At 43.3% G+C, this 13,367-nt stretch overlaps 1 protein-coding gene across 1 annotated transcript in view; it reads right to left on the reverse strand.

Moving 5' to 3' along the window:
- The window catches only part of lrrc7 (leucine rich repeat containing 7), a 115,917-nt gene that overhangs the window by 82,395 nt on the left and 20,155 nt on the right, over nt 1–13,367 (reverse strand). The window contains exons 7-8 of the mRNA XM_060918344.1: nt 7,698–7,761; nt 3,701–3,775 (exon numbers count right to left, since the gene is read on the reverse strand). Of these exons, the coding sequence (XP_060774327.1) occupies nt 3,701–3,775; nt 7,698–7,761 (139 nt within the window). The remainder of the gene's footprint in view (nt 1–3,700; nt 3,776–7,697; nt 7,762–13,367) is intronic.

Consider the following 13,367-nt stretch of genomic DNA (forward strand, 5'->3'; position numbering starts at 1 on the left):
ATGTTCAAGCATAGGGGTGTCCATAAGTGCACGTGGCACCAGGACACCTTAAGTCGGAGGTCGATGATTGACTTTGTTGTCGTTTCATCTGATCTCCGGCCCTATGTCTTGGACACTCGGGTGAAGAGAGGGGCTGAGTTGTCAACTGATCACCACCTGGTGGTGAGTTGGATCCACTGGAGGAGGAGGAAGCCAGACAGACCTGGCAGGCCCAAACGTATGGTGAGGGTCTGCTGGGAATGTCTGGCCGAGCACTCTGTCGGGAAGGTCTTTAACTCCCACCTCCGGGAGAGCTTCTCCCAGCTCCTGAGGGAGGCGGGGAACATTGAGTCTGAGTGGACCATGCTCTCTGCCTCTATTGTTGACGCGGCTGTTCGGAGCTGTGGCCGCAAGGTCTCCGGTGCCTGTCGTAGTGGCAATCCCCAAACCCGGTGGTGGACACCGGAAGTAAGGGATGCCGTCAAGCTGAAGGAGGAGTCCTATCAGGCCATGTTGGCCTCCGGGACTCCTGAGGGAGCTGACGGGTATCGGCAGGCCAGGCGTGCTGCAGCTTGGGCAGTTGCGGAGGCAAAAACTCGGAACTGGGAGTTGTTCAGTGAGGCCACGGAGGAGGACTATCAGTAGGCCTCGAAGAAATTCTGGCAAACCGTCCGGCGCCTCAGGAGGGGGAAGCAGTACTCTGCCAACACTGTTTACAGTGCGGGTGGGGAGCTGTTGACCTCGACTGGGGATATTGTCGGGCGGTGAAAGGAATACTTCGAGGATCTCCTCAATCCTACCATCACGTCTTCCATTGAGGAAGCGGAGGCTGATGACTCAGAGGTGGACTCGTCCATTACCCAAGCCAAAGTCACTGAGGTGGTTTGCAAGCTCCTCGGTGGCAAGGTACCGGGGTGGATGAGATCCGCCCTGAGTATCTCAAGTCTCTGGATGTTGTGGGGCCGTCTTGGCTGACACGCCTCTGCAACATCACATGGTGGTTGGGGACAGTGCCCCTGGAGTGGCAGACCGGGGTGGTGGTCCCTCTTTTCAAGAAAGGGGACCGGAGAGTGTGCACCAATTATAGGGGAATCACACTTCTCAGCCTCCCTGGGAAGGTTTACTCCAGGGTACTGGAGAGGAGAATTCGGCCGATAGTCGAACCTCAGACCCAGGAGGAACAATGCGGTTTTCGTCCTGGTCATGGAACACTGGACCAGTTCTATACCCTTCATAGGGTGATCGAGGGTTCATGGGAGTTTGCCCAACCAGTCCACATGTGCTTTGTGGATCTGGAGAAGGCATTCGACCGTGTCCCTCATGGTATTCTGTGGGGGGTGCTTCGGGAGTATGGGGTTCGGGGCTCTTTGCTAAGGGCTGTCCAGTCCCTGTAAAAACGGAGCAGGAGTCTGGTTCGCATTGCCGGCAGTAAGTCAGACCTGTTCCCAGTGCATGTTGGACTCCAGCAGGGCTACCCTTTGTCACCGGTTCTGTTCATAATTTTTATGGACAGAATTTCTAAGTGCAGCCGGGGGCCGGAGGGAGTCCTGTTTGGGAACCACAGGATTTCATCTCTGCTTTTTGCGGATGATGTTGTCCTGTTGGCTTCTTCAAACCAAGACCTTCAGCATGCACTGGGGCGATTTGCAGTCGAGTGTGAAGTGGCTGGGATGAGAATCAGCACCTCCAAGTCTGAGGCCATGGTTCTCGACCAGAAAAGGGTAGCTTGCCCTCTCCAGGTTGATGGAGAAGTCCTGCCTCAAGTGGAGGAGTTTAAGTATCTCGGGATCTTGTTCACGAGTGAGGGAAGGATGGAGTGTGAGATCGACAGGCAGATCGATGCAGCCTCCGCAGTGATGCAGTCACTTTACCAGTCTGTCGTGGTGAAGAAGGAGCTGAGCCAAAAGGCGAAGCTCTCAATTTACTGGTCGATCTACGTTCCGATTCTATGGTCATGACCTATGGTCATGAGCTTTGGGTAATGACCGAAAGAACAAGATCGTGGATACAAGCGGCTGAAATGAGTTTCCTTCACAGGGTGGCTGGGCGCTCCCTTAGAGATAGGGTGAGAAGCACAATCACTCGGGAGGAGCTCGGAGTAGAGCCGCTGCTCCTCCACATCGAGAGGAATCAGCTGAGGTGGCTCGGGCATCTTTTTCGGATGCCTCCTGGACACCTCCCTGGGGAGGTGTTCCAGGCATGTCCCCCTGGGAGGAGGCCCCAGGGAAGACCCAGGACACACTGGAGGGACTATGTCTCTCGGTTGGCCTGGGAATGCCTCGGTGTTCTTCCCAAGGAGCTGGCCAAGGTATCTGGGGAAAGGGAAGTTTGGGCTTCCATGCTCAGACTGCTGCCTCTGCGACCCGGCTCTGGATAAGTGGATGAAGATAAGATGAGATGAGATCAATTGGTTTGGACCAAGCATTAAAAACAATAACTTATGAATGCATTTCTTCAGCTAAAAGAGACTTACAGAGAGTGTTAATGCATTACTGACCTTTGCAATACTGATATCAAAAAAGAAAAAAAGGTAAATTTATAAGTAAAAATTATTGTGTTCTATATGGGTTGTGCTGCATTTGCCTTTGCTGTGTTTTGTGTGGTTGTGCTGTTTATGGCTATGATGTGTTTGGTTGTACTGTATGTGGATCTGCTGTGTGGAGTTATATTGTGTGTAACTGTTCTTTTTTAAATTGTACTATGTTTACCTGTGCCATGTTTGGCTGTGCTAATTGTGACTGGGCACAGTCACACATTGTGTTTGTGTGACTGTGCTGTGATTACTGTGTGTGTTTGTGCTGTGTGTGATTGTGTTGTTCATGACTGCTGTGCTGTGTAACTGTGCTGTGTGTAGCTGTGTTGTGCTGTTTGTGACAGTGCTGTATGTAGCTGTGCTGTGCTATATGCGACTGTGCTGTTTGTGACTGCTATGCTCTGTGACTGCTGTACTGGTTGTGACTGCTGTGCCATGCTGTGTGTGACTGCTATGCTGTGTGACTACCATGCTGTTTCTTACTGCTATGCTGTGTGACTGTGCTGTGCTATGACTGTACTGTGTACGCCTGCTGTGCGGTGTGACTGTGCTGTTTGTGACTGCTGTGCTGTGGTGTTTGTGACTGCTGTGCTGTTTGTGACTGCTGTGCTGTGCTGATCATGACTGCTGTGCCATGCTGATTGTGACTGCTGTGCTGGAACTGTACTGTGTATGACTGGGTTGGGACAGTGTTGGAACTGTGAGTTGTGTGACTGTGCTGGGACTGTGCTGTGTATGACTGTGTTGGGACAGTGTTGGGACTGTGCTGTGTATGACTGTATTGGGACAGTGTTGGGGCTGTGAGCTGTGTGACTGTGCTGGGACTGTGCTGTGTATGATTGTGTTGGGACAGTGCTGGAACTGTGAGTTGTGTGACGGTGCTGGGACTGTGCTGTGTATGACTGGGTTGGGACATTGTTGGGACTGTGAGCTGTGTGACTGTGCTGGGACTGTGCTGTGTATGACTGTGTTGGGACAGTGTTGGGACTGTGAGTTGTGTGACTGTGCTGGTACTGTGCTATGTATGACAGTGTTGGGACTGTGAGTTATGGGACTGTGCTGTGTATGACTGTGTTGGGACAGTGTTGGGACTGTGAGTTGTGTGACTGTGCTGGGACTGTGCTGTGTCTGACAGTGTTAGGACTGTGTGTTGTGTGACTGTGATGTGGCTGGCTGTTTGGTGCTTACCCCTGGTATTGTCTGTAATGAATTGTTGTCCAGCCACAGCTCTTTTAGGTTATGAATCTGCTCCAGAACTTCTGGCTGGAACACACAAAAAGTTCATAAACACTGTAGATTATGTCATCTCTCTCTCTCTCTCTCTCTCACACACACACAATGCATGACAACCAATAACACAGCTTTCTAATTAATTATTACCATTTCCATTCTGAACACTGCCAGTTGCCATCTGTTGCTGGGGTACAGGGAAACAGCACTTGGCTGTGATGCCAGGGGAAAGGAGGGACAATAATGTGCATTCACTCCCTCATAAAGCCATGTGGTGCGCTCTCTCTCTCTCCACGTTTACTGAGCCACTCTGCCACATGGCAGCAGGAGTGTGTGCAGCCTTCACTCTGCACAGGAACTCTCATGTCATATGGAAAAAGTCTTACAAGGCCTGACATTGAGGAGCAGCTCAAATCATGGTAACAGCAAATAAATAACCTAAAATATTAATTTTAATATATAATAATTATATTATAATGTATGTTCAGTCTTCTGTTTCTATTCCCATGACAATCCCCTATAGATAGATCAAGATCTAGATCTTGTTCTAGATATAGATAACTAGTACAGTACATTCTGTGTCTAGTGTAAACCTCTCCAGAAATGAAAATGTTGTTTCAGACTGTCATTTTCATTTAAAAGCAATTGTTTTATGTGTGTCACCATGATGTTGTCCATTGAACAGATTGATGTAAGGAACAGACTCCAATAGCGACAACACAGATGCTCAGAGGAGTACAACAAGCCAGCAGAGCAAATTACTTCATCAGATTCCTTTTGCTCTATTCATTGCTCATTATATCTTTCATTGTTGAGATGTTTTATCTGATGTGGCTCTTTTGCTTCTATCTATTGAGGCTGGGAATTGTGAAACAGAAGTAATCAGACTGTCTGTGTCTAGTGGTCCCAAACCAGATGTTTCAAGAACATCATCTTACAACAAACAAACTCCAAATGAGAGAACTGAAATCACATCTTCATTTGCCTCGAATACAGACTCATATTCGTTCAATTATATCTTGCTGAAAGACGAAGCCACTATTAATTTAGCACTGATGGTTACTAGTTTTGTGGGGCTTTTGCGGAGTTAAACGCCTCCTCTGTGTACAATGGATGCCTGGTATCATTTTGTCTTGGCCATGGCTATTTCCTCTTCTTTTCTTGTTTTGAGCTCCAGGATCTGTGCCCTCCAAACCTCCTCAGCATGGGCCATTGCAATTAAGAAACTTTCTGCAGTGCAGCCCTATAGACCAGGCAGCACCTGCTCTGATCCCAGTAGGCTCTTGCACTGTAGCACACAGCTAGAGCCTATCAATGTCTCCTCGTCATAACTTTCCTCTCAGGATGTGTGAGGATTATTAGCAGGGAAATACAAACCCACAAAGCAAGACACAGATTTAGCCAAAACAGCTAAAAGTAGGAACTGATGTTCACACTCAATATATTGACTAGTATAAAATACTAATTCTAGGAAATAACTCTTGTCTAGTGTTTTCTCAAGTGGAGAATTTGTCTGCCAAACATAATTTTAAGGAGTTATTGGGGGGGGGGGGGGGGAATCCCACAAGATAGGGATACACATCCTGACTAGAATGCTAGTGGATGCATTCACACATTCATTCGCATCTAGGGGACAACATGGAGAGAAAGTCCACATAGACGATAACCGAAGCTTAGGATTGACCCTGGAGCTGTGAGGCACCGACGCTACCTGCTGCGTCACCATGGCACTGCTGGGTAAACAGTTATATTTGGGATACGCCAGTGCATGGTTGAACATGGCATCCATCCATTATCTGTAGCCGCTTATCCTGTACAGGGTCGCAGGCAAGGTGGAGCCTATCCCAGCTGACTATGGGCGAGAGGCAGGGTACACCCTGGACAAGTCGCCAGGTCATCGCAGAGCTAATACATAAAGACGAACAACCATTCACACCTACGGTCAATTTAGTGCCACCAATTAGCCTAACCTGCATGTCTTTGGACTGTGGGGGAAACCGGAGCACCCAGAGGAAACCCATGCAGACACGGGGAGAACATGCAAACTCCACACAGAAAGGCCCTCATCGGCCACTGGGCTCGAACCAAGGACCTTCTTGATGTGAGGTGACAGTGCTAACCACTACACCACCATGCCACTCCTGAGCATGGCATAGTTTATTTAAAAGCGCCACACTCTTAATGAAACTGTTGTCCCACCCTCAGAACCAGTTTTAGTTCTCTATCAAGACAACACATTTTTTAAAGCTTACTTACTCCTCTACACTGAAAAAATGATATCTTTGCCAGTGAAAATATCTTGAAAATAATTGAAACAATCTAGCATTTCCTATTAGAAGAATACAAGACACCAATTCTGAGATTATTAAACCTAGTTCTAGATTGCAACCAACTTATTCTAAGATGTCTTATCAAGTAAAATATCTGTCCATGCAGCAAGATAATTTCACTAGGATTCAGTAATTTTCTCCTCAAATTCAGTTTTCAATTTTTTGCAGTGTAGGCCTAATTAGCCACATCAGGCTCACTACTAAAGGTGAAGTAATCTAATTTTCTGTAACACAACTAAAACACTAAATCTCCATATATCAAAGACAAGACACTTTGAGTATTCGGCTCCTAAAAGCAGCACTATGGCCGAGGCAATGATGAAAGTGCCAAAAGTAAAGGTCAAAACTGCCTTTCCTGAAGTGGGACAGGCAGATTGGATGTCCAGACAGCGGAACCATTAAGTGTCAATGGGGTTCTCTCATTACTCCAGGGCTCTAAACAGTAAAGCACGCTTATTGCAATGCCAAACCATCTGTTCCCTTTGGATGCACTGAAGTGAGTATGCTTTTTTTTTCACCCAAGGACAAAGTGCCCTGGATAAACATGATGCAAACCTGCACATGATGCTGATGGGGGGGAAAAAACTCTGCAAACACTTAATTTTTTTTCTTTCCTGTCAGGCACTGCAAGAATGAGAAAGAATGTCTGAGTCACGCTTGGTTTATTTGCTAATTTGCTCAGTATTTACTTAGAGAGTATTGTACAGAGGACTTATCCTGCAAAGTAAAAAAATGCAGTAATGGAAAGAAATGCAATCACACATGGAATGCTGTTATTCTTTCTTTCCACCTCTTATTAAAGCTCTGTAAATCCCTGAGCAGGATTAATAATCTTCAAAACTGTACAAGCTTCGACTTCAACTGATTCACTAATCATTACAGTAAATCTGTTTTGTACCAGTAACTCACAAACTTCACATTTTCAGGATTTATTTTTTTGTTTTTGTTCACAATAAGAAACTTTTAATGACTTTTTAAATGAAGCAAGTGTGGAAACTCCAGTGTAGTCTAATCCTTAATATTGTATGTGTTTTAATCAGTAATCCTCCATTTTGTGTCTGTCAATGTTTCTCTGTTAATTAAAATAGTTTAATTGGAGGCCAAACTGGAGGCAGTTCAGGGTTCAAAATGCATTTAAAGAGAGAACTTATCTAAAGAAATCCCGTATAAGTGCTTCATTTACAGTTTAGTAGTCTTACCATCTCACTTAACATAACAGTAATTTGCCAGTGCATGGACCTGTCATTAATCTGAACCCTGACTAAATTAACACAGGGTTAAGTGAACTATGCTGTTTATGAGTTGGAGTGTAACTTGGAAGAAACACTGGACAGATTTATTGCTCTTGTTTACTCCCAACTGGGCGAGCCAAATTGAAAGTCACTCAGCGTTGAGCTCCCTGTCATACCAAGTGCTGCATGTTTGAACTGATTCATAAATAATACATCAGTGCATGATGCAACCAATGCAGCACAGCACAGAGGAATTAATGAGAAGCTCAGGCTGAAGAGGAGGATGAGAACGCTTCAATCCCAATCAAGCCTTTCTGGGTCAAAGACTGCTGGTTGAGATGACAGCTGACCAAGTGATGTCTGTCTTCACAGTTAGACCTTTTTTTTTCTTACCAGTTCAGTGAATTCATTGCTTCCCAAGTCTAATCGCTCCAGCTGTGACAGCCTGTGAATTGACCTGCAGCACATTTACAAAGAGAGGAATTATATCAGCACATCATATTTACTACAGTAGTAACAGAATGACCTGCATCTCAGCCTATCAAGACAGTAAAGGATAATGGCTTGATATACAGGTCTAGGCTTATTTTTGCTTTGAACTATACATTAACTTTTTTGCAGAAATCAAAACTGAACATGATTTCTCATCTCATCTCATTATCTGTAGCCGCTTTATCCTGTTCTACAGGGTCGCAGGCAAGCTGGAGCCTATCCCAGCTGACTACGGGCGAAAGGCGGGGTACACCCTGGACAAGTCGCCAGGTCATCACAGGGCTGACACATAGACACAGACAACCATTCACACTCACATTCACACCTACGGTCAATTTAGAGTCACCAGTCAACCTAACCTGCATGTCTTTGGACTGTGGGGGAAACCGGAGCACCCAGAGGAAACCCACGCGGACAACATGCAAACTCCACACAGAAAGGCCCTCGCCGGCCACGGGGCTCGAACCCGGACCTTCTTGCTGTGAGGCGACAGCACTAACCACTACACCATCGTGCCGCCTGAACATGATTTATAGCGGTAAAATCATTAATTACTTAAGGACTAAAACATGACAGGGGTGTGCTGTTATAAGAAACAGTCATTCCATCACCACTTTTCTTTTTTCTCTCTCTTGAAGTTAATAAGTCCAGAAAATGTAAGCTTTTTTTTTTAATTTTTATTTTTTATCGTTACAGACAAACCACAAAGCCGTCGTCATGTGTTGGATAACCTATAGATTTACCTCTAACTTACAGCTTTCCCTCCAACTATTACAAAGTGCTGACACTGGTGACTCCTTCAATAATTTCCATTAAAATTTACTAAATTACATAATATCATTAAATGATTCAAGGAATCTGGAGGAATATCGGTGTGTAAAGGGCAAGTACACAAGCCTAAACTGAACACCTGTGATCTCCGATCCCTCAGACAGCACTGCATCAAGAACCATCATTCATCTACAGCGGTTATAACAACATGGGCTCGGGATTACTTTGGCAAACCTTTGTCAAGCACTGCAATACAGAGTTACATCCACAAATGCCAGTTAAAACTTTACTGTGCAAAAAGGAAGCCTTGTGTTAACTGTGTCCAGAAACGCTGTTGACTTCTCTGGGCTTGGAGGCATCTGGGATGGACCACCACACAGTTGAAATGTGCATTGTGGTCAGACAAATCAAAGAAATGGATGTCATGTTGTCCAGACCAAAGGCAAAAGACCATCCAGACTGTTACCAGTAACAAGTCCAAAAGCCAGGGTCTATCATGGTATGGGGTTGTGTCAGTGCTTTTGAGAAATGTAACTTACACTTCTGTGGCAGCATTAATTCATAAAAGAACACAGATTTTGGAGCAACATATGCTGCCTTCAAGGTGATATCTTTTCCAGGGAGATTTCAAGAAGACAATGCAAAACCACAAAGGAATGGCTGTGGAAGAAGAGGGTGCCTGTCCCCTCTGTCCCCAACTGAGAATGTATAGCGAATTTTGAAATGAAAAATATGACATAGATGAACCCATGTTGTTGCACACCTTAAGACCTGTTTGCAGGAAGAATGGGGCAAAATAACACCTGAAACACTTCATCGCTTGGTGTCTTCAGTCCCTAAACATCTTTTAAGTGTTGTGAGAAGGAATGGAAACATTACAAAGTGGTAAATGCTTTACTGTTCCAACATTTTTGAAATGTGTTGAAAGAATCAAAATTGAAATAAGTGTTTATTTTGGGGGGAAAAAAACAAACAATAAAATTCATGAGGTAAAATATTTTTAAAAATATGCGCTGTTGTATTGTTTTGAATGCAAAACAAGTCAATGATTATTTACAAAATCATTGATTTTGGGGTTGTACTTACAAACACAAGCTTCAAGTTTTGACAAACTGTTTCCACTTTTTATGGAGCACTTGCATGTGACGTCACATCTGATCCAGATTGTAAACAGACGCCATCTTGTCGGTCAAACGCCATATTTCCGCCTTCTACTTCTGCTTCTACTTCTACCTTTTCTTCTGGAAAACCCTACTATATACAATTCTACTACAACGTCAACTCCACTGAAAATCAATAAAACATAAGACGAGTGGAATCCTGTGTCCGAGTCCTTCCCTTTCAAGTGTGGGAAACCCATGATGCTCACATACACTTGACAGTAGGCTGCCACGGGACCCTGACAGGCATGCAAAATGGATTGCTGCTATCAGGTATACCAGTAATAGTGATAGACTACAAGCTCTCCCTACCTCTGCACGTTTTTTATGTTTTTTGTGTGTATTTTTGCGTGTTGTTCGTCTGTACCGGACTTCAATATCCACTACAACCGTATGGACTTACTGGACATTGGCTTCCAGCAGAAAATGATGGTTTGTAGTGATTTCCATCGCATGCACAACATTCCGGACGAGATAGCGAGACCAGCGGGGTCTCAATACTTAAGTGACTTACCCATCCAATGAGGATTGTTATTTTCTTGTTTACAAGATGCCACATCTGAGGGGGGCTGACAAATCCTGAATTTCTGTAAAGATAACTGTCCAGAGATTTATAAGCACGCAGTGCTTCACCACTGAACAGCGAGGGAAAGTTAATGAGGTAATTATACACATCTGGGTATTCCGCTGGCAGTTCAATATCCACTGACACGGTCGTGAAAACTACGTCCGGTAATCGATAAGGGTCACTAATCTGTAGGTCGTTTATTTTAGACATATATCTAGCTATCTGTTCATTAGAAAAATGAGCCGTGTAGTCCGTCGGTTGAAATTGATCCATTTTGTACACGAGTGCAGCAGTATTCAGCTGTGTTTTTTACCGACAAGATGGCGGCTGTTTACATTCCGGTCACGTGACTGCAAGAGGTCTATACAAGCTATGAGGGAAAATATTAGTACAAAATTTGCAACTTGGTTTCACTGCTTTCAAAGGGTTAAACACTAATACAGTTGTATATTTGAAGTGTCAGTAAATAAACACTTAGAAAAGCCAATACAGACTGATCACTGCAGTTAATGCTCCAGTCTTTAACCACAGCTTTTCAACTGCTATGTGTATTCCAAAATTCTAAAAACTAATTATTCATAAAATGGATTTTCACTGATTATGTATTTGGATATACCTGGACAATAATTTCTTATTCTACCTTTACTGAATTACTATATTACTGAATTACCGCATTACTGAAATAGAGAACATAAAGGCAAAACCCTGTTTGAGTTTGATGAAAACATGCGGTTGTAATGACAGACTATAAAGTGTTGCTAAGCAGGGCAACTGAGCCAATCATTATGCAAAAACCACAGTGTGCAGTATGTGTTGTTCTGTCGGGCCCCTGCGGTGATGTATTATGGAATACATTACAGGCTCTGCTGCCTTTCACAATATGCAACACCTTTACATTCATTTTTATAATGAGCATGTATGAAAGGGGAAGAAATCATGAATGCTTGGAAATTATATCTGCAAGGTTATAAGAAATATATTACCTCCTGAACAGACTCAAATATAATGGTCACAAAGGGCAAAAATTCCTCAATGCCATATTTGTCTCAGTTATCCTTTACTGATACTTTAAGATATGAAGATAAGTCTTAAAAAGATTCCTCCCCCCAATCAATCAATCAATCAATCAATCAATCAATCAATCTAGCCGATAAGTACGTGACAGACAATTACATTTATTTGGCTGTCATATTTTTGTAATATGTAGACTACGAAAATAATTTCATCCACTTAGTGACAATGTGAAATGGAATTATGGGGCATTAAAAGTTCAAACAATTGAAAGTTACAGGGGTGAGACTCAAAATATGCCTACTACATCTGCCCTCAAATGGGGCATCAATAAATATTTATGCAATCATTTGAACTGATTTTTATTTGTTCCAGGTATTTCCACATACACTGCTAAGATATCAGTTAATATAATGTACACAGTCACCTCCATGATTATTGGCACCCCTTATTATTAGTAAAAAGGGTTCAAAAAATCCACCTTTTGGTGAAGTTGCTTCATCGCACACTGAAAAATGAAAAAAAAATCCAACCTTTAATTGAAATAAATGTATTCAGAGGAAAAACAAGTCCCATATCAAGAAATAATTATTTTCAACAAAAATACAATGCCATTATTATTGGCATTGCTGAAAATTATAGTGAACACAATGTAACTGAAGCATGTTTCCCATTTAAATTGTACAGTTTTGAGTTGATTGGAGTGTGTAGGAACTTTCAGGTTGTAATCCATGACTTCCTGATTAACTGGGCGACAAATATGAGGTGACACAGAGGCCAAATTCCCTTAGTCATCCATCAACATGGGAAAGATAAGAGAGAACATGCAAACCAAATGAGGGAGAAGTGTGTTTTCCTTCATAAGTTATGGAATGGTTTTAAAAAATAGCTACTCGCTTGAAAATGTCCATTTCTACCATTCAGGCAATAATAAAAAAAGTGGACACCAACTGGAACTGTTACAAACTTGCCTGGAAGAAGATCCAAGTTTATTTTGCCACCATGTACTGTGAGGAGGAGGGTAAGAGAGGCAAAAAAAAAAATCCCCAAGGATCACTGTTGGTTAATTAAAAAGTAAAGCCTTGGGGTTTCCAAGACTCCAAAATCACCACCAGACACCACCTCCATGCCAACAGATTATTTGGAAGGTATGCCAGAAAAAAGTCTTTTCTGTCAGTTAACCACAAACATAAGCACCTGAAGTTTGGGAAACACTACTCCAACTTTGACTGGAACAGTATTCTATGGTCTGATGTGACAAAACTGGAGCTTTTTGGCAATAAACACTCAAGATGGGTTTGGTGTAAAAAGAAGGATGGCTATAATGAAAAGAACCTGATCCCAACTGTAAAATATGGTGGAAGTTCTATGATGTTTTGGGGCCATTCCTCCTCCCAAGACCCTGGAAACCTTGTTAGGGTACATGGCATCATGGACTCCATGAAATACCAGGACATTTTAAATCAAAATCTGTCTGTCTCTGCCAGGAAACTAAAACTGGGTCGTCATTGGATCTTCCAGCAGGACAATGATCTGAAGCAGCAGATGTCCAAATCAACACAAAAATGGTTCTCTGAGCACAGAATCAAGCTTCTGCTGTGACCATCTCAGTCCCCTGACCTGAACCCCAATGAAAACCTGTGGGCTGAGCTGAAGAGGAGAGGGCACAAGAGAGGACTGAGGACCCTGGATGATCTGGAGAGAGTGTATAAAAAGGAATGGTCTCAGATTCCCTACTCTTTATCTCCAAACTTATAAAATGTTATAGGAGAGACTCAGTGCTGTTTTACTGGCAAAGGGAGGCTGTAAAATGCATTAAATGCAGGTGTGCCAATAACGTGTGTTTTTGTTTAAAACATTATTTATTGATGAGGAATTTGTTTTTCTCTACATAAATTTATTTCAATTAAAGGTTGGATTTTTCTCATTTTTTCAGTGTGAGATGAAGCGACTTAACTAAAAGGTGGATTTTTTTTTCCTAACCCTTTTTACTAATCTTTACAGGGGGCAATAATTGTGGAGGGCACTGTGTATTATGTATCAGTGACTGATTCATTTTAC

Source organism: Neoarius graeffei, chromosome 4, assembly GCF_027579695.1.
Source record: "Neoarius graeffei isolate fNeoGra1 chromosome 4, fNeoGra1.pri, whole genome shotgun sequence".
NCBI lineage: Eukaryota > Metazoa > Chordata > Actinopteri > Siluriformes > Ariidae > Neoarius > Neoarius graeffei.